This window comes from Tiliqua scincoides, chromosome 4 (assembly GCF_035046505.1).
Source record: "Tiliqua scincoides isolate rTilSci1 chromosome 4, rTilSci1.hap2, whole genome shotgun sequence".
NCBI lineage: Eukaryota > Metazoa > Chordata > Lepidosauria > Squamata > Scincidae > Tiliqua > Tiliqua scincoides.
This window is the reverse complement of record NC_089824.1, coordinates 107,177,440-107,198,921: the sequence shown is the minus strand read 5'-3', so window position 1 is coordinate 107,198,921 and position 21,482 is coordinate 107,177,440. Positions and strand designations below refer to the sequence as shown.

The 21,482-nt window shown below is 44.1% G+C and overlaps 1 protein-coding gene across 1 annotated transcript in view; it reads right to left on the bottom strand.

Moving 5' to 3' along the window:
- The window catches only part of CRIP2 (cysteine rich protein 2), a 45,752-nt gene that overhangs the window by 12,671 nt on the left and 11,599 nt on the right, over positions 1–21,482 (bottom strand). The window contains exons 2-4 of the mRNA XM_066623532.1: positions 6,390–6,484; positions 2,637–2,694; positions 1,328–1,465 (exon numbers count right to left, since the gene is read on the bottom strand). Coding sequence (XP_066479629.1) covers positions 1,328–1,465; positions 2,637–2,694; positions 6,390–6,484 — 291 coding nt within the window. The remainder of the gene's footprint in view (positions 1–1,327; positions 1,466–2,636; positions 2,695–6,389; positions 6,485–21,482) is intronic.

The following is a 21,482-nucleotide window of genomic DNA, read 5'->3' as shown; positions in this document are numbered from 1 at the left end:
TCATTAGGAAGTGTATTGAGAACAAAACGGCTAGTATTATAATGCCGTTGTACAAATCTATGGTAAGGCCACACCTGGAGTATTGTGTCCAGTTCTGGTCACCACAACTCAAAAAAGACATAGTGGAAATGGAAAAGGTGCAAAAGAGAGCGACTAAGATGTTTACGGGGCTGGGGCACCTTCCTTATGAGGAAAGGCTACGGCGTTTGGGCCTCTTCAGCCTAGAAAAGAGACGCCTGAGGGGGGACATGATTGAGACATACAAAATTATGCAGGGGATGGACAGAGTGGATAGGGAGATGCTCTTTACACTCTCACATAATACCAGAACCAGGGGACATCCACTAAAATTGAGTGTTGGGCGGGTTAGGACAGACAAAAGAAAATATTTCTTTACTCAGCGTGTGGTCGGTCTGTGGAACTCCTTGCCACAGGATGTGGTGCAGGCGTCTACCCTAGACGCCTTTAAAAGGGGATTGGACAAGATTCTGGAGGAAAAATCCATTATGGGGTACAAGCCATGATGTGTATGCGCAACCTCCTGATTTTAGAAATGGGTTATGTCAGAATGCCAGATGCAAGGGAGGGCACCAGGATGAGGTCTCTTGTTAGCTGGTGTGCTCCCTGGGGCATTTGGTGGGCCGCTGTGAGATACAGGAAGCTGGACTAGATGGGCCTATGGCCTGATCCAGTGGGGCTGTTCTTATGTTCTTAAAAATTATGCATTATAAAAATTAAAAATTATTCACCAAAAGAACCTGAATTCTACAACATTTGAACACTGTGCAAATGAAGCCCACATGGATAGTTAGTTCTGTATAATCCAATTAGCAATGTTTTGCTTTTCTGCATCTTTTATTCCAGTTTTGCTAGTCATGGGGCTGGGGGCCAGGAGGAAACTCTAGAATCCCACCCTCAACCTCTAGGAAGCCTGTGCATTTACATGCACACCCGCCCCTTCTTCTGTGATTTTAGTAGGCTTGCCTACACATTTTCAAACATAGACTAGAAGTTTGCAGGGTCTTCTTTTCTTTTTTTCCAAGTGAAAGCTGATAATGTTAGGAAGTTGAAGTCTGCCGATACCATAATCTGTGCTTTTTCTTTACTCCTGCAAGACTGAGGCAGGCAGACAACCCTGTCTATTCCTAACGTTAGGAAAAGCAAAAGTGTGCAAGAAGAAATGTTGGGTTGAGCACACCGTCCCTCACACACTGGAGATGTGAAGAGGACAGGATGTCAAACTGCCCAGCATCCCAAACCCCTCTGCACCATTCCCCCCAATTCCCTTGCCTTAGAGATTCCAGCCTGTCTCTGTGCCACTACTCACCTTTGCTTGGTCCCTTAGGTGCAGCACTCACTTTCTTCTCTTCCACTTTGGCTATGTGCTCAATAGGGCCTGGTGGCAATTGCCCTTCAGTCTGAGGCTTATCATAGATGTAGGACCCTGCCCCTCCGATATTTACACCTGAAAAGGAATGCAAGGTAAGATGTAAGGACTCTCCACTCCTCTCTCTCATTCTTTGCAGATGCACGTATTGGGGCTGCCCATTTTAGAAAAGTTACACAGTACTGTACATAGCATGGACACAACTAAACTCACTAGTCTATCCTCTTGCCATCTTGGCTAATTAAGTACTTTCTCTTGTTGCAATGTCTGAAGAAAATCTTCTCCAACTGCAAAGAAGTTCTTTCTCTTAAATGCCTGTGCTGCCACATTTCATTTTCCTATTGCTGTCACTGCCAACCGATTTGCAGATGTAGCAGTGAAACTGTGTACCAGCAGTATTGTATGTGGTGATAGGAGAGGCTTCCTTTAACTATTAAGACCCTGCAGTAGAAGGATCTGGCTGCTTCAGCATAGACCTCCTCTGCCAGCACACAGGACCTTCTCTGTAAAGCATCATGCATATTGATTGAATGATATAAATAATAATGAACACACATACAAAAGGGAAATGGTGCACTAAGAGGGAAATAGGCCATGACATTAAAATCTCTCATCACTCATGCATTGGATTGGCTTGGATATATTGTGCAAAACAATCCAGTAACCTTTCCACACTTCCTGTTCAACCCACAAGATAGGCTCCTGGTAAGGCTAAGCAGTATAGCAGGGTCCTGAACTCTGCCCAGGACAATTTCTAAAATAACTTGAGTTAAGGTTAACTTCCGGTTGAGGACCAGAAAAAACCGGACTGTCTTCTGGTTCATCTTTGCCAAGAGGTAAAACTAAATATTACATGCAAAAGCATGTGTATGTGGATTAACATACATTTAGAATTCTGTGCAGGGGTCGGGAGCTGCAGCAAAAAAGCCATGGGCAGGGGAAGAGTTGCACACTATTCATATGGTTGCAAATCATGCCCTCCCACAATGCTTCTTACATATATTAGCATGCAATGCTTCTTTCCAAAATGGTTCACATACTAACAAAGCACACCACAAGCCGGCAAGATGTGCCACATCGAAGATGTCTGTAGGCAAGGATTAGATCAGATTAGAACAGGATGCTTCTGACTGGTTTTGGTATGATCTGAAAGTCAGAAGGAGCCCATGGTGCATTGGGGGGGGAGCATATTTCAGCAGTATTTGTGTCTGAAGTTGAAACCACCCAACAGCCTAAAAAGGAAACATACCTTTTGGTCCAAACAATGTTGCATAGCAGGGTTTGTGACAGTAGGGCTTCCCATCATGCTGAGACAGAAAAAAAGAGTATTAGATAAACCAGGATTCGGCAAACAAAAATTTGCTTCAACCAACTACCTTGTCTAAGCTGATCACCACTAGAGCATGAAGGGAAAGATAGTAAATGTTTCATGTACACTACAAGGGAGTAACTACAAAGGAGTCTGGAGATCACACCACACTATGTCATAGTAGTGAAAGAAGCTTGGCACCTCCTCATGACACTGAGCAAAAGAACACATGAGCAGTGCTTATGTCCAAATCCTGAAACTCAAACAGCACAAGACATTCACTGTATCAGTCTAGCTTTGTCTTGTGGATGTTTGTTAAACACCAGCTATGTTGGGTAGGGAGGAGAAAGACCCCCAGACTGGGACTGTGTGCATGGGAGTGGAGGGTTAAGCTTCTACCGCTATTAGGAACATCAGTATGTTGCCTTTCCCTCATACTGCAGTACGTGTATAAACATAATGCACACGCAATCAGTCTACTGCAGGCACATTTCAGGCAAGCCCGCGCCTTCTTGCTCAGCCGTGCCTACTCCCACCACCAGCCTACATTTCTCTTAAAGTTTGACAACTGGCTCAAAAGAACCTTTCCTTTTCGCAAGAATACTTGGTAAGTACTTACCAAAATGAATAAAGACAAGCACTGTTTGTCTAAAACAGCACGTACTGTCTCCCTCCCTCCCAATTTCTGGGAAGCTTTTTCATTTTGGGGTATTTGTCCAGATCACAACCTATAATATGCACTTCAGCAGTCCAGCATGCAATAGTGGAACTATCCACTCCTTCATTTCTGAGGGCCAAACTAGTTATGCATCTCCATTTAAAGTTTCTGAATAGTGCATATACGTGTGTGTGTGTGTGTGTGTGTGTGTGTGTGTGTGTGTCAGGACTGCAGCATAGGTGAGGGGGTTAAAACCTTTCCCCACACAACATTTTCCCAACAAAAATCCCTCTCAGAGTTGCCGAATTCTTTTTACTAACGGAGTAAATAATAGCTTCAGTGAATGTGATTTTAATTTGGGAAAAGCTTCAACATCATCTTCCCATGCTGAAGTCCTGACGGAAACTGGGACCCTCCCACAGCTGCCATTTGCAAAATGTTACGGTGATGTCGATCACCATCAAAGTGTAGTTCGGTCCTAGGCCGAAACAGTGATAAGACCTGAAAGTCTTTTTCCCTTAAGTCACTCTTTTGATGCAAGGACTGGGCCACTTGCACTGCTATCAAACCTGCTAAAGAAGGAAGAGACAGACACAGCCAGTATTCCCCAGAAACATTCTTCCAGCTTGCAGCTTCTCACTGGTCAGCAGGAAAAGAAGTTGTGAAGTGCCAGGGCCAAAATACTCCTCTGCTCTCTTCCATCACATGAAGTGGAGTAAGAAACAGAAAATCGCTAGGTGTGGCTGCTTTCCCCAAAATGTGGCCCCAGCAGAAAGAAATCTGCCAGACTCCCTGGCAGTCAGGTGTTGGTGAGGCACACATTTAAAAAGTGCTGAGATGAGTCATCTATAGAACTTTTCCCAGTTTTCACATATTAGGATTGGGGGGGGGGGGTTTCCTTATGAATTGGGGGCATGCAGCTCCCAGCCTGGCACTGCAAGGATATACAGACACACTATATACACAGCAAGGGGTTTTTTTCCCTCCCGATTCTAGCTACAACTGCATTACACAATTGGGAGGAATCAATTATTTTGCTGAGAGTGATAAACCTTTGCCACTATACACCCCCACTGCAATTCCAACCTTGCCTCAAGTCCAGCCTGCACAATGATCAACTATCCATTCCTGGATTTCCCAGTTTTCAACTTCCATTGAGAATAAGAAGAGAGTTTCATGGAACAGTGTTCAAAATGTAGACATCACTAATAACTCTAGTTTGACCCAAAAACATTTTCTTAAGTGACACAGGAATTGGAGCAAGCCCCAGAAAGAACACAATGGGGCTTTCAACAATGGGATGGGAAGAGATAGTCTCAGGCAAATCAGCTGCAATACACTAGATCAGTCTTTCTATCCAAAACAAAGTGTCACATTAGTATGAAACCAAAGAGAACAGCATGGAAAGGATTTAAGATTGTAAAACTGGCAACCCCTACTCTACCAAGTTTCTAAAGGGACAGAAAGCAGCACCAAGAGAGCTGAATGTAATAACAGCTCTGCCATGGGGATACTGGTCCTTCCATTTCCCCAAATGCAAACTTTTAAGAGAAACATGCTGTATACACATGCTTATAACTCAGGTAAGTTGTGCATACATTTCAGTTTTTTAGGTATACGTTTGCATCTTCTACAACCTCCAGCTCAGAGTCCTTAATTCAGTCTTATTTTCAACCACTTGCCCAGGAGCCCCTGGCGATATTCAATTTTTGAGTAGTTGAGTGGCTGCTGCCGAATTTTTAAAAATGTGTTTCCACGGCAAGCAGTGGCCCCTTCAGCAGCACATGGAAGTGCTGCTAGCTTTCCTAGAGGCCAGCTCTTGCAGGTAGCCATTTCTCTTTACAATGTTCTGGGAAATGACCCTATGACGAAGCAGGAGCCAATTAAAAAAAATAGCAAGCCCCACTCAAACATTATTGGTGCTTGAAGCACAAATGAAACTGTTGCAGCATGTGAAGAGGCACCAAAAAGCTTCCCCACTAGAAGTAACAGTACATGCACGTATGCAAGCACACACACCCAGAAGTAGGCCGCTAAGTATTTTTTGAATAGATCTGAGGGGCCTCACCATAAACTGCCTTAATTTCACTTAGTGAGACCCTTGTACTGTGGATACAACTGTCAATTTCTCTTTCTTGACTACAACTTTTGGAAACCCTTTGAGTGAGTCTGTGTTGGAAATGGCTGTGACTGGCATTGACTTGGGAAACTTTTACATTTCTACTTACACTGACCACAGAAAGTGTGCATTTCATCAACTGCATGTTCATATATATGTCACTTGACTAAGGCTGCTCCCAATATTTGTCACATCTCCCAAATTGTGATTTAAATAAAAAATTGTTTTTAAGAGAGGTAAGAGATGAGGGAACACCCTCTAAAAACAAAACTTGGAAGAAATGGAGAGGGAGAAAGATAAACATAAAAACCAAGGGTGGGCAGCAAAATGTGTAATTTCCAATTTTATTTTATAATCATGTAGGAAATTTTCTCAATGAAATCAACAGCTTTTGGTCGGATGTTGGGAAGAAGAAGGAAGTTAGACTTTTCAAGGGTTCACCTTCTGCTGGCATAGAAAACACCATGTTTTTGTGTTGCATAGAACCAACCTCTAATCTGACAGAAGTTATTTTTCCAGTTAATTCCCCTTTGTTTATTTCTTCTTATGCATATGGTCCTAAATAATGAAGCACAGCCCATTTCTGACTGAAAAGGCTCTCAGGATGAACAGTGTTTGTGAAGTGACTCTGAAGATACGTCCCAATATCTGAAGGAGTTCCAGACAACACACTCTTAAGATGGAAAGCTTAGGCCCGTTCTGAAACTGCTACAGTGCAGAACTAGAGCAACTTTGCTGCTAAACCTAGTTATTCCCAAACATCCTGGGCAGGCAACCTCCGGGCCCAGTTATAGGCCCACCCTAGAGCAGAGCGGGGCTATCCCAAAAGGTTTCGAAGTTTCACTGTTTCACCAGAAGCACACTCTCCCCTCCCTCACCAATCTCTCCCAAACCCAATATCACAGAAGACTTTTACCTCAGCATGCCCACCAGGAGTCAGGGTCTTGTTGCAGCGCTCACATTTCAAACAAAACTTGTGCCAGTCTTTCCCTAAGGAAGTCACTTTCTCAGCTGCATGACAGAGAAACAAGATAAAAGAGTATCAAAAAACAGAGCTACAGGCTATCAGTTCCCTAAGCTGAGTGTCACATCCTGATAGTCAATTACACCCAAACACGTCAGCGGCCATCAACAGCAAAGCCTCTACTTCAGACTTACTGTTGCTATGGAAGACACTTTAACATTCCCGTGTCTCTTAATTATACCCCACATGTACAAATACAAATTTTTCCAATTATACCTGCTGCATAACATACTTGCCATGTTCTACACAGCACCAGGTTGTTATCTCCACTAGGTTGTTTTCTTCTGCTCCATTTCTCTAAGACATCCCAGAAAAAGGTAGTATCATTAGGCCAGGAGGACAATCAGCTTATTAGAGACTCCACCCCACTGGACTCAATCGGTAGTTCCATTTAGGCCCCCTGTACCAGTCTGTTCATGTCTCAGTAACTCGCTCTTCCTTCTCCTGCTTCATTTTTCCCTAAAAGACTTTGATTCTTAGTTTAAAGTTCTGTTCTGGCTTTATTTTACTGCAAAATAATGCCCAAATTATAACCAGTGGGAAGTACAGGAAGTTTCTATGACCAGGGGAAAGTCTGACAGTCAAGCAAGTCTTCTGTGCAGACTATTTACCTGGTCACCTGTGTGGAGCAAGAATCATTTCTAAGTGATCAAGTAGGAAAGTTTTTAGAAGTCAGGAGCGTTTGTTTTTTTCTTTCCATAGTCACGCTATCAGTGTACCACAAAGGACTATTATTAGCAACATACATAGCACTTTACAACAGAACACAGGAGACAGCATTCTGCCTCAAGGAGGTTAGGAGATACAGTCATACATACCAACATTATGATATACTGCAGAAAGGGAGGACCACAAAGGCAAGAGTAACATAGGCACATGCTGTTCTACATGAGCTTTCTTACAGCAGAAATAAAGGACTCGCCTAAAGGTTCCACAGAAGAGGTCAGTTTTAAGAAGGATTTGAAGACAGAGAAGGAAGCAGCATTACCAAAGTTTGTAAGGAGGGTGATCAAGGCATAGGAGATGGCAAGGAAAAATGGACAGAGTTGTTAATGGGAACAGAAGACCTGTAGCCAGTAGAAAATAGCAGAGCTGGAGGAGTAAAAGTCACAGGCAGGGATATATCAGTAAGTGAAGATGGAAAGATAGAGGGCATGGTCAAGGAGTTTATACATGATTGGACAGGAAGCTAGTGCAGAGATATGAAGAACCACATGATCCAAATTACCAGAGAAGTGAATATTGATAGCAGCATTCTGGAGAGAGGCACATAGACTCTAATGCAATAACAGAAGGCCCAAAAGGACAAGGTTGAAGTAATTAAGACAGAATGACTACAGCATGAACTAGAGATTTTTCTGAAGAGGAGAGGAAAAGCCAGAATTTTGCAAAGTTGTATAAGGAAAAACAATGTGACTTGGCGTTTCAACTGAATATGGGGGGGAAAAGAAGAGGGCAGAGTCAAAGATGAAGTCAAGGCTTTATGTCTGATCAATGAAGGTGAATTAAAACATTGTCAATGGATACAGAGCACATAAGGAGAAGTCTTAGGAAGAAAAATTAAAAGCTTCATCTTGGACATATCATTGAGACAGCAATGAGATACCCAAGCAAAAGTGTTAAGATAAGCTGCTGACAATGTGAAAATGCTGGGAAGTACTGGGGTAGAAAGGCAGAACTGAGTGACACTATTAATGTACAGGTGACACTGAAAGCCATTATATTTAGATCACCAAGAGGCACACAGAAGGAATGGTGTGGCAGGGGGGAAAAGGATTCCTGAGGGACTTTGCACCCAGATTATGACCCGTGTAGTGATCCTTCAAGTGGGACCCTTCCTTGAGAACTGGTGGCAACTACCTACCTCTGCTAATAACCCAGAAGCAAAAATTCACAGATAGAAAAGGAGATTTTTGAACCTGCTCTGTTGAGATAGTCTTATCATAAGGTCAAAATGGATAGCTTCAAATTGAATATTGAAAGAAGAAGCAGAGTCTTCTTCTCCTTCAGGGCAGGAGGGCCTGGTCTAAGGCAGGAGGCCTGGTCTAGAGGGTAGAGCCTCCGTTAGCCTGAAGATAATATCAGAAGGTCACCAGTTCAAGAACACCGGTAGCTCCCTGAACGGCAAGACCTTGAAGCAGCTGACAAGCTGATCCGAGTTATTCCATCTGCTCTGAGCGAAGAAGTGACTTGGCTGCCCTCCATGTGAGAGATGGAGCTGCTTGTCAGCCTGCCTGGGAGGCACTGGAGGCCAGAAGTGAGATCAGACCCAGAAGATCCATCTGAAATGTTGTGTGGTTCTTGAAAGAGAGAACCGTTTATGATTGTAAAAATCCCCTTGAGGGATTTAGAAATGCCTGCCTATGTAAACCACCTTGAATAAAGTCAGAGGAGTAATCCGATGGCCAGAAAGGCGGTATATAAATACTGAGGAGTAGTAATAGTAGTAGTAGTAGTAGTTTTGTCTTGGACAGAGAATGTGGAAGAAACAGAGGAGAAGAACTGAAGACTGTTAGAACTGGTATGGATCAGGGTGATGCAGTACTGTATTGTTGCTTAGTAAGGAAGAAATTATTCAAAGATAATTTATTCAAAGAAATTATTCATAGAGAAATTATTCAAAAATGGACAAAAATAAATCAGCCAGTCCTCTTGCATGGGCAGTCAGTTGCACAAGACCAGGAGCAGTTGCTGAATCAGAGGAAGATTAATCATAGATGAGGATTAGAATAGGTTGGTGGACCAGCAAGGCGAACGCATTTAAAGTGGAGAGCAGGGAAAAACTGAAAGTGAAAAATGCAGAGAGCAGAAGTGACTAGAAAGAGAATAGGGGACAAGGCATTTGAGAAAGCCACTTTCACTGGACTGCAGGTCACAGAAGAAGCGAGAGGCAAGAAATGGGGAATGTAGAGCATGTGTAGTGTTGTAAAGGACATGGAAATATCTCAGAGAGGAAATTCCATCATACAGTAGTCAGAGACAGAACTTCTTAGTAAAAACAAGGTTGAGAGAGTGTCAATCAGTCCAAAAGGTAGAAGCTACAGGAAAAGGTTTTTTTGAAAGGTCATGAGTTTAATCAAGCATTTGTGCTCATGTCTGCTTGCATCTAGAGGCATTAATAAACTCACTATAGCCTGTTGCATCACTCAAACACAAAGTCTGATAGTTGCTGTGGAGGCCAAGATAGGAGACACAAACTGCTGGGGTGCTGCTGTCATGACAGGGAGAGAGGCCAGAGCACCCTCACAGCACATCCGACATAGTCCTCTCATTGCCACTTTACAACATATGCCACCACCATCTCCTCCTGCATCAGCAGCAGACAGGGGTGTTTGAAACCGGTGTTATTTTACTCAAAAGTAAGTCCATTGTGTTCCGTACAACTTAGGCCATAATCCTATCTCACTCACCGGAAACGAACACCTCTAGCAACAGATGCGCAGTCAGGATACAGGAAGCACCAACACAAAAGGCCGGGGAACACAATCAAGTGGCTGCCATCTCAGTTATCCTTACTGCTGAAGGCCTCCCTGACACTGGCTGCTGGATCAGGTATCTACCTTTTAATATTTCAGGCTGTTTTCAAATTGGCGTGCACACATGTGGGCCTTCCGACTTGACTGCAATGCTATCAGCTGCTAGGGAGTATATGAGAGTTCTCTTTTGTGCCTCTGAGTAATGGGGACAAGAAAGGATGATCAATTTCACCTGTGTGCCCCACTTTAGACCTCAGCCACAGCATGCTTGGAATTGCCAATTCAGGGAAGGGAGCATGCGACTTCAACAAAGTCAGATTTCCAGACTGAATCAGCAGCTGAGAAATTCACAGGTCCTGAAAAGAGGAGAGATACTGAGACTAAGGAGGCCTTGACATCCTTTTTCTTTTTTTTTTAGAGCTATGGAATGACAGCACCAGATTAGGATCCTGGAACACAGAAGTCCCACATGGCTCTCCTGGTCACTGCACCACCAGGCAAGTTCTACAGACAAGGTCAGAATAAACAATGCTAAGAACTGCAACATAGCCTGCCTTCAGGAATGCTTTTCACAGGCAGTCGTGGCAACTTTCTCATTGTCCGTCTAAATCAACCATTTTCAACCACTGTGTCGTGGCACACTGGTGCGCCGCAAATGGTCTGCGGGTGTGCCATGGGAGTTTGGGGGAGGGTCATTAGTAGGGCCATCGGGGGATATGAGCTCTTCACCAACAGCATGGTGTGCCTTGTCAATTGTCAAAAAACTGATGGTGTGCCTTAACAATTTCAGTACCTTGTCTGTGTGTTGTGAGACAAAAAAGGTTGAAAAAAAATCACTGATCAAAATGCTAGCAACAGTCATATTTTTTAAGTGTGTGAGTAATGCCTTGCATCGCATTTTACTTTGCCTATCCTCCCACTGACATTCCTTGACAATTCAACCTGCCCTCAGTCATGTGGCAGCTAGGGAAAGTTCTGAAATAAGGAGAAAATGAGATAGGCTCAGGCTTATGTTCTTCATGAAATACTCCTCCCCTTCCCTGGAGGATGGCCTAGTGCCTGTGGAAGTCATCCATGGAGGCCGGTTAGAGAGCTGCCAGCTGAGAACAAAGACTTCTCTCCACCCTTCCAAAAGGAACACAAGTATTCCCTAAGGATGAATTGAAGCAGATTTTCCATTAACAAAAGGAAGCAGCTTCCAGACACTTCCAGGGCACTGGCGTCACACTTCCGTTTAGAGCTTCCAACATATCACCAGAGAAAAAGAGCCCAAGCTTCCCATTATCTTTAGGTCATTCAGATAAATTGCTTGACCGCGGGACAAAAAAGGAACTTCTTCCCAGAACACATTATAGAATTCCCACAGAATGTCCTTTAAAAGGGAGTAGACAAGTTCATGGGAGTCTATCAACAGCAATTCTGTGAGAGCCAAAACAGATTTTGAGGCACTATACCTCCAAATTTAATATATTGGGGAGAGTGGTGGCTGCCTTTGTGCCTTTCTCAGAGGTATTTGCTGCCCACTGTTAGACACAAAATGCTGGCCTAGAGGATTGTTCTGATCTAGCAGTACTCTTCAATTGTTTGCAAATCAGTTTCTCGAGTTAGCGCAAGAGAGAGATGTGTCTGTTCCTACATTTGTGTGCGTAAAATTGAGAACCTAAAACCAGTTTGCAATATTCAACTGTGGTCAAATAGTAATACAGTTAGATGTGGTTTCATTTTAGTAAGACAAGCGGATTTATGTGAGAAGAAACCAACACAGTATCATTATTAAGGGAGGAAAGATACACCCTCCCTTGAAGGAGGCATGACTAGGCTCCTCATTATTGAAGAAACCCTATTTGACAGCAATGACACCTTCCCGATTACTACCTGGTCTCAAGTTTTCTTTTTGGAGTGAGTAAAACTCCAGGCGTTCCTCGAGAACACATCCTTCCTTGAACCAATACCAGTCTGGCTTCTAGCTTAGCTCTAGGACCATTAACTGATCCAGGATAACACTGATGTTCCTTCTCAGCAGCTTTTAACCATCACATGCTGGAAAACTGTAGGATGTGGCATTAATTCTCTTTTTTTGGGGGGGGGGGTCAAGAGGCCAGCAATGGTAGAATTTTTCTGCCACTTTGGGAATGCCCTGCAAGAAACAGTGTTATCTCCTCTGCTGTTTACGGTAAGCTGCAAGGTGAGACTGTGCAGAGATCAGATGAGAAGTCATCAATATGTTGACAATACCTGCCTCTATTTTTGTTTTGCAACCAAACCAGCATTAGGTTGTGACTTAGTCCAGAGTAGAAAGAAGCGATAAAGGATAACAAGGCTGATGGTTTCTTTTTGCTCCAACTATCACCCTCTCGAGGTTTTAGGAGTGCTCCAAGGCTCAGATGACACGTTTGCTGCAGACAACGTGTGTGTTACACACATACACAGAGTTCATTTATATTTTGCTTGCATGGTTAGAACAAATTCTGTGCTTATGCACCAAACTGGCAACACAGGAGATACCAGGCATACATGATCACACAATCTGCCCTAACCAAAGCACCTTTTGAAGGCTTCCATTTCCATGGTGCAAATATTCTTTCAAAGATTCATTCCATGGTATTACTATAACATTTTGAGGCCAGGAGCAGGGTCAATCATGCAGTACCTTTACATCAAAGTTACTGCTGCTTGGGAGACTGGGGAAATATTGCTGGGGGAGAGCGTGTTTAAGCTTTCACTCCTATGCCCTTTCCTTGGTATAAAATAATACCCAGCCCTGAATCAACTGCTAGTTACACACACACCCCAAACAGTCACTGCACTTCACCTAGCACCCCTGGTCTGCCTTAAGCTGAAAAGTTATGCACTCTCTGAAGCAAGTACTCAAAAGAGAATCTAAAATTGCTTTTACACACAATACACTCTTCACACAATACGCATTCAGATTTTGACAGCTTTACTTGTTAGGTTCCCAGGAAGCTTTATGACTTTTTAAAATCATGTTAGTGGCTCACGGCAGATAACCAAGGACAGAAGTGACAGTGTCTCTTCAGAAATAGAAGCCAGACAGCAAGCATCCAACTTGCTGGGTCGCTAAGGAAAAGCCTCGAGTATGGGGAACAAAAGTAAGACCTGAAAGCCAATTTTAGTATCCAGCAGTCAGCCAGCCAGCGCAGGAAGCAGCAGTGATGTAATGTCCCACTCCCAGGCTATACCCCGCCAGTAGCCTGGACAGAAGCACAGTGTTCTCTCCAGAGGGGAAACTGAGCTAGTCACCAAACAGAAAAAATGTTTCCTACTGTATGGAGTGCAACAGTTCACAGAGCACCACATAAATTTCTGCTTTCTTTTCTCAGGTCTTTCAGCAACCAGGGCAGGAAATTTAGTGAGAAAGGAAGGAAAAAGGAACCTGATGCTATCCAGCAGCAGTTTTGCAGGTAGGGCCCAAGGTGTCCACACCTGTGCCTGATGCAAGGCTGGTCCACTATGGTTGCTGCTTCCCCCCCCCCCCACTGCCCAATAAGTCAGGACCCACATAAGCAGGCTGGAGACCAGGTGACTGAGGGGGGAGGAGGAACAGTAGCAGCCCATCATGTCCCCCCTGCACCATTTTATAATTCCTAAATGTCCTGTTTCTCCAGACCACTGGAGGAAGTAAATGGACAGCCTGCTACTGTTTCCAAGCAAGCTTTTCCACTGGGGACTCAGTTGGGAAAAACTGAGAACCAGGGCAGTGGACAGGCTGTAGCTGCAAATGGCAGCATGAAGGAGGGCTTGCATCTATCTGCTACCCATGAACTACAAGAGGGTAGCTGGTGTACATGGGGGAAGTGCACCATGGAGCTGCCACTTGTACCACCAAGCACCGGCTTAGGGTTGAACTATCTGCTTCATTCAACAGAGTGGGTGCTGCATTTGTATTTTTGCCAACATAAAAAGCAGATGCAGGAAGGCCCAGTCTGGGCTGGGACTGTGGTCAGAGAAAGAAGACTCCCTCCCTCATACTGTGGTTCCAATCCTCAGTGAGGGTCCTCTGCGGCTCCTATTCACACAGCCAAAGTATGTACACAAAGTATGTGCGTAACATAAAGTGTAGTTGAGCCCTTAGGAGTGCTCACATGCAGCTGTTAGCTCCAAAAGGTTGGATCAGGCCAAACCAGAAAAGTGTCAAGTGAACAGGTTTCAAAAGAGGCTTAATAGCCATGAATCACTGCAGCATCAAAAAAAAATTAAAAGAAAATTGCATCATTTCTCTCTGCCTCCGTGCTGATGCATTACTGAATCTCTGACTTCCTTGCAATCAGGAAGGATTGCAATAAAAAACCTTGTTTTTGTTATTGAAGACAAATACATGTATTGATCAAGGAGAGTGAGGGGGGCTTTGGGAGGATGCTGATATGATGATGGAGCTAGGAAGAGCACCGCCCCTCCCAAGTGCTAGCATGATCAAGTTGACCTAGCATACATTGTGGTGAGCCATCTAATTCAATCCCGCTGCATAGGACTTCAGTTCAGCAGTTTCCTAATTTCAAGTGTATGACTTGAACAGTGGGACTTGGAGGAAAAACAGATATTCTGTTTGTATACCACCATCACCTGCACTTCCCAGAAGTCTCTCTACACAAGCCCTTTTAGAGTGATTTTAGAGGTGATTTTAGAGGTGGTGGTGGACTCGCCCAAGCTGACAGTTCTTCAGGATCCACATAGAGGCCTCCTCAACCCAATTAGTTCAGGACTACATGGCCTCCATGGGTCTGTCTCAGTTAATATATGGTCCCACACATTATATGCAGAACATGCCCTCAATCTGGTGTTTTCTGCTGGGCAGGATTACAACCTCAGATCATTGTAATCGGGGAAGTTTGGGAAAAACTCTTTTGTCGTGGACAGATCCCTCCTGAATAGGACTTAGATTCACTAGAACCTGTATTCTCACAGTGCAAGGACCTATTAAGATGACAGCTCTGAAGGATTTTCCTGTCATCATTAACTGGAAGTACCATCAAAACATTGGTTCACTTCTGAAATGGCTAATAGAGTTGACACTCATGTCTAAATGCACTCTTCACCTCCAAGAGCTGAATCAGATGTTTTAGGGCTGTGAAAAGATGATGGCTAGAATGACAGTGGAGGAAATCTCATGATTAATCTGATGAAGTGCAGCTTTAAAGCACATTTCTTGGCCTATTCCTTGGCAACGATGGCAGCAAAGAATCTTACATTAGTAGTGGAAAAGGTGTATGCACTGTGTCACTCAGCAGAGTAGCGAGGGGGCTTTTACAGCCTGTTACTCAAAGTGCTGGAGAGGAGTTTCTGGAAGACTATTGGGACCAACTGTTAAAGACATATTATAGATAAAGGTGACTTCATTTCCGTACCATCTGCACTGACTCTCAGTTCATTTCTGAGCCCAATACAAAGGGCTGATGATTATTGTCAAGGCCCTGTATGGTTTGGAGCAAAAATATTTCAAGGACCCTGCTGGTCCTTTAAATACTCTTGAACACTTGCTGGCAGGTTGAGATGATCAGGGAGGCTCTGCATCCCACCCTCATTGGAGCTGTGGTTGGTCGTGACACAGGACAGGGCCTTTTGGATAGTGGCTTTGGGATTCTCTCCTTGGAACACAGGTTATGACAGTCAGTTAAAACTGTTTTGTTTCATCAGTTTTTTGGCTGAAGTAGTTTCTCTCTACAGTTAGCACCCGATACTGTGCTGTGGGAATTTGGTTTTAGCTGCTCAGTGTTTTTTAAACTTTATATACCTTTTTACTGAGTTTATTATGGGTTTTTTAAAAATGTTACGCTGTATGCTACTTGAAGAAAAGCAGCCTACATAAGTTAAAAACAAATCCTCAATTCATAGTTTGCCAAGAAAAATGGGTCATCATACCCATTCTTTAGTTGAAAAACTGTTGTATAGCATATCGCCACCCTCTGAAGGAAACATTCAGGAGATGTGACTGAAAGGTTCCTGCTTCAGCTGCTTGCTAACTGGCTTGATTCAAGCTATGTCTTGGTTGGCACAGCTTCATCCCTGCTCCCTTCCCAGCCGGGATGCAGCCACACCCGACAGCTCTACTGGAAGGAATGCAGAAGGAGGATCTGTGAATCAAGGCTTTGTCTGGCATGCGCTCTCTCTTCTCCTACAAGCTCTGCCTCTTCTGATCCATTGGCCTTTTGTCTCTATGCCAACCTGCTGTAGACCCTGGTTATCTTCCTCACACAAGTCAGTGGAAAGGGAGTGAGAACTCTGCTGCCACCAAGAAATGGGGTTGCATTTTTACAGCTGAAAGGGGGGGGAGGACTGAAAAAGCACAATTCAGAAAGCAAGAAGCAGCTTCCCAAACGCGAAGCCGCACAGCACAAAGATTTCATTGTTGCTGCTCTATTGCACTCTTGTGCTCCCCTTTCTGCTGAGCTACGCAACACGGTCTCATCAGATAGAGAGACTCCAATTGCGTGCCTGCCTGTGCACTAAGTGCTCCAAGACAAGAACTCCAACATGACTTTGCTCCAATTCCCTCAGATTCCTCTAGGCCTCAGGTGGTTCAAAGGAAGGAAAGGGTATACAGAAAGAGTCTTCAAGTAGCCACCTCAGGAAGCAGAGGACAACAGCCCTGGGTGCTGCTCTGGGAGACTCCAGACATGGGCAGCCTCTCCCTTCATGCCAACCTGAAACTTAGCATTTAGAGTTTGTTTCAGCTGTCTTCAGTTTCCAGGGTACTGGGCATTCAGAGCGCAGCTGGGAGTGAAGCCATGGGCTTGCCAGAACGCTGGCCTCAATTATGTTCCTCTATTAGCCTGCGAGAGGCTAGGCCATCTGCTGTAGTCTCCTTCTGCAGACGGCCTATCCCCCCTCAGGGAACAGGTGTCCGTCTGCCAGCTCGCCCTCATTGGGCTGCAAGTGCTGGGCCAGTGGAAAGGCCTCCCAGGACCCATGCTGTATGCTATTTTATGGCCAAAACAGGCACGGCTTGGGAGAGCCAGCATTGGCAATCCCCACTTTAAAAAAAGAATAAAGAAAAAACCTCAAAAGCAGCTGCACAGGAGCCCAAATTGGATTGGGACAGCAGCAGTGGGGCTGGGAGCATTTAAGCTCTTTTCTCTAATCAAAACTGCTCCCTCCCCATTAAGGGGGAGCAATTAACCCTGCTGGAGAAGGGGGGGGAGAGACAGCTTTTATGCCTGTATTTCTTTCTGACAATAAGAACAAAGACCAGCTTGGGGGCAATTTAAACGGCAACACTGAAAATAGTAGGAGGGGGATTTAAATATCCCCTTCCCCGATACCAATTCATGGGCCCCCTCTCCATAACTACTTCTAGGTTTTTAAAAAGACCACTAGGAAATCTGACCCCAGATCTCATGTATCATATCTGTTTAGAGCCTTTGCCCCACATCAGAGAGAAAAATGGAGAGAGAAGAGCCCAGCCTCATGCTGGCACTCATTCTATCTTGTTTCTTCAGGCTGATGGATGCGTCTTAATGACAACATATGATGAGTACTATGGAAACACTGACTGGATAAACACACAGCCTCTCAAGTAGCAACACCCTTCTTGGCTCTTGCATATCAGAATATCTTGTTGGATGGAGTGTAAAGAATGAAACATGTGCAGAGGCAGGTCTACCATCATCACCCAACAGTCAAAAATATTTAAGTCTCTGCTTACCCAAGCAATTACAGTGGGGCCACCACCCTCCTAAGAGATGAAGGAACAAGCAAAAAGAGTTGTAGATAAGAGAAGGCAGGAAAGCGTTAGAAACTGGAGCGCATCCAAAGACTCATAATTAGAAAGCACTTACTAATGACTGCTTAATGCAACACAGTTTCGCCCTAGGACCTGCATTGTGAGACTCTGTGCAATATGCTCCCTCATGAACTACAAGACCCGGACGATCTTAGTTCCTGCTGGCATGTCATGTTCAAAGGCATGAGAAGCCAACAGCGTGTGCCAGCAAGAAAGAAGGACTCCCCTCTATAATAATCAGAGACAATGAAACCCAAAGAACAGTGAGAACCAGTGCTGCTGATAGGCTCTGTAGGTCCCAGAGTAGATGTGGCTGTACCCACAAATCAGGCAATCAGAAAGCAGCAGAGTTTAAATAAAGGGACCTCAAAAAGCTACAGGTCAAGTAATCATGCCTCCAATTGTTCAAAAACAGAAAAAGCCTTTCAAGAGCTTGTATGACAAGCTGGCACTTGACCCAGAGAAATTATATGAGCGCACTGCTTGCAAACTTCCCTGGGCTGCCATGTCACTGAGAACTGGGTTTCTGAAAGCCAGTAAGACAGGAAACACACTTCTGACACCCCAGAACAGCTTTGTTAAAGTCATTTTTACCCCCCACAACAGTCAATTTTGCCTCATAACCTGGCAACTTTCAGGTTAAACTACTGAAGCTGACAAAGTTCTCTGAAGTCAAGATCAAAAATGCATTTCAGGGATTCAGTAAAGTTTGCCTCCAAGGAGAAGACAACCTCAAAAGCTTCTCCTTCTCATTCTTTTCCGCTTGGTTTTTAAATCCAGGCTGAGCCGCTCTGCTAGTTCCCTGCTCCTTGTTTTGTTCCAGAGCTCCATTTCATTAAACAGGGACCTAATGGGGAACTTTGGAATAAGTTACTCCTGGAAAACTAGGGAAGATGGAGGGAAGATCAGCTGCCACGAGAGGTGGTCTGTCTTCCCATTCCTATTTCAGAGGTTGCAGCTCCTTAAGTATGGCTTCAGGAACAACCAGCAGTGATTTTCTCCTATAGCTGCTTCTTTTGCTTTAAAGGGGTGGCCCCTGAAAAAGGACTGTTAAAAAAAAAGGCAGCTTTTGTCAATCATCCTTCTCTACATTTTCCTTGGGGACAGCCCAAGTTTCTTGTGGAGCTTCTGACTGGGAACCAAGTCATTTCTAATTTTTTTTTTTTTTAAGAGCTCTGTGCTTTCAGAATCTTTTTGATTTGAACCTAGGGAAGCCCCTGAGTGAAATGGCAGCCCAGGGATGTTGCAAGTAGTGCCCGCATATTATGGTTTACCACTCAAGCTGCACACCTCCCACCAGAGCCTGGCTACTGAATTTTTCTTGGCTGAAAAAATGCAGAAAAGTGGGGCAAAGCAGAGAGCAAAAAGGAACCTGGCATTAAATTGCACTAACCAAAACCAGAGGCCCCATGTGACCAACAGCTGCAGAAATACATCCTGCATAAGATAATTAACTTCCCACTCTCTCCTGGGAAACAGGAGGAAAACAAGAATCCATGGCACATGGTTGCTTCAGTCCAGAATACTTAGAAAGCAACCACCACATTTTGTATGATTTAGGAAACAAACAATACCTTGCTACACAGTGAAAGGATATTATGAAGGGGTGCAATTTAATACAGGTTCCCCCATATTTGCGGGTCCTGTTAGCATTACATTTTCAGCAACCTGTTAACATTTACAAACAACACAGAGACAGCCAGACACAAGAGACAATAGGAGGGTTGCAATTAGACACAGCTAAGTCATTGGTGCGATTGGGGGGGATTTGTGAACCTCTTTGTAGTGGAAACTGGAACTTTCCAGTTTAGTAGTGGAAACCTCTTTCCATAGTGGAAACTGGAACCTAGCCCCCATGGATGGGGGGGGGTGCCTATATAGTAATATTCATGGCCCTAGAGCTTGCTGCTGCTTTCATTTGCAAAAGTATGGAATATTTTATTGTCATATAGAATTGCTGCTGCATTCCAGCCATTAGGCAGATGCATTTTAATCCTGAGTAACACCTACATGACACCACATATTTCAAGAATGAAAACTACAACACATTTTCTACTAAAAGCTTAGGACTTGCAGCTCTAGACATCGTACCAAAATGCCAGTGCATGCATTGTTCCTAGGAAAAGACAACGCTTTGGCCTTTGACGATGCATATCTCATAGCGCTGAGGACAAGATGACGTATACAAATTTAAGCAGTCACAAGTTTGAAATGTTTGAACTTAACTGCCTCTCCTAGAGACTCACGCAGGGACATTTTCACTTAGCAACTCCCCTTCCAATTAATTACAGATTTTAAAAATCAGAATATCACGGTATGAATTTTGTAAGAAATTAATATATTTGGGAATGCACGAGTGGCTTACTATACACATTTCACAAGTTACTTTGTAGAACCTTATTAAAAGGATGAAACTTTCTCAGGTGCAAAACTAAGGACCACATTAGATGTATGTGCTTCCAACTGGTAGCTCATTTAAAACAAAAAGCCTGGCTGGCTGACAGGGGAGTGGTGACCCCAGGTGGGACCAGAATGCATGGGAAGAGGGAGGCTCACTCTTTCCCCTGTGTCACTTTAAAGGCAAAAATCATCCCCTTGAGGTGGCAATTTGCCTTGGAAGTAGCAATCTGCTCCCCTGCTCAGTTCTGAAATGCATTTACTTTTAAAAGAGCTCCTGGATGAAAGCACAAATTAAATTTCACGCATTTCTGTGCACATCTAATGGGCCCCTAAGCTCCAGCTGCTATTCTATGCATGTTTACTTTGAAGAAAGCCCAAAGGTAGTAGACTATCCATCACTGGAGGTCTTTAAGCAGTGGCTGGGGGGCCACCTGGAGAGGATTTTGTTGCTGTGGATAGCATGGATTGGTAGGGAGTTGGACTCAGTCATTTGGTCCCTTCCAACTCCATGATTCTAAGCCCCATTGATGTGAATTGGGTTTGAAGTGCAACTATGACAGCATGTGGGCAGGCAAAGGCTTCATTTTTCAGCCTTTGGAGAGGCACACAGTTTTATGCAGACCCAGAGCAATGCTCCCAAGTCAGTTTTGTGAAGCCCACAGATCTTGGACAGAATCCCAAATATCTCAGCATTCATTTACCATGTAAGGTTCTAGTTCTCATGCCCAAGAACGCAACAAAAATTATAAACATGGAAAAGTAGCCCATGTTCCAATTTGTTTATCTGTAAGGACTTCTAACCTCATATGTTCAAAATTTCAACATCTAAGGACAGTAACGACCTGTTATTTAAGATCAGTTCAGCATTCCATGTGTTCACAATACTTATACGCCAGTTGCATTATTCACACAAAACTACACTGCACAAATTGGCTAGTGTTGATTAAGTCACCCCTAACTTTATGCATGAAGACACTTTTTGGGGAGGGAGGGTTCTGCAGAAAAACTGTGATCCTGAATGAGGTTCATTCAACTCATAACATGGAATTACCTGCCTTGCAGATTTCACAGGACTAACCTCCCTTGTTAACATTGTAACTACATGTTGAGGGCATCACATCCTATACATTCAACAACCACGGAAGCTGCAATCATATACCCACTCCCTCAGGAGTCCCATGGAACTTGTCTCTGAATAACTGTGCATTTAAGGCCCAAATCTTACCCAACTTTCCAGCACTGACATAGCTGTAACAATGGGGCATGAGATGCATCCTGCAATTGGGTGGCAGTCCGGGAGGCCTCCTCAAGGTAAGGGAATGTGTTGTTTCCTTACCTCAGAGCTACATTGCCCTTACCTTGGTGCTAGAA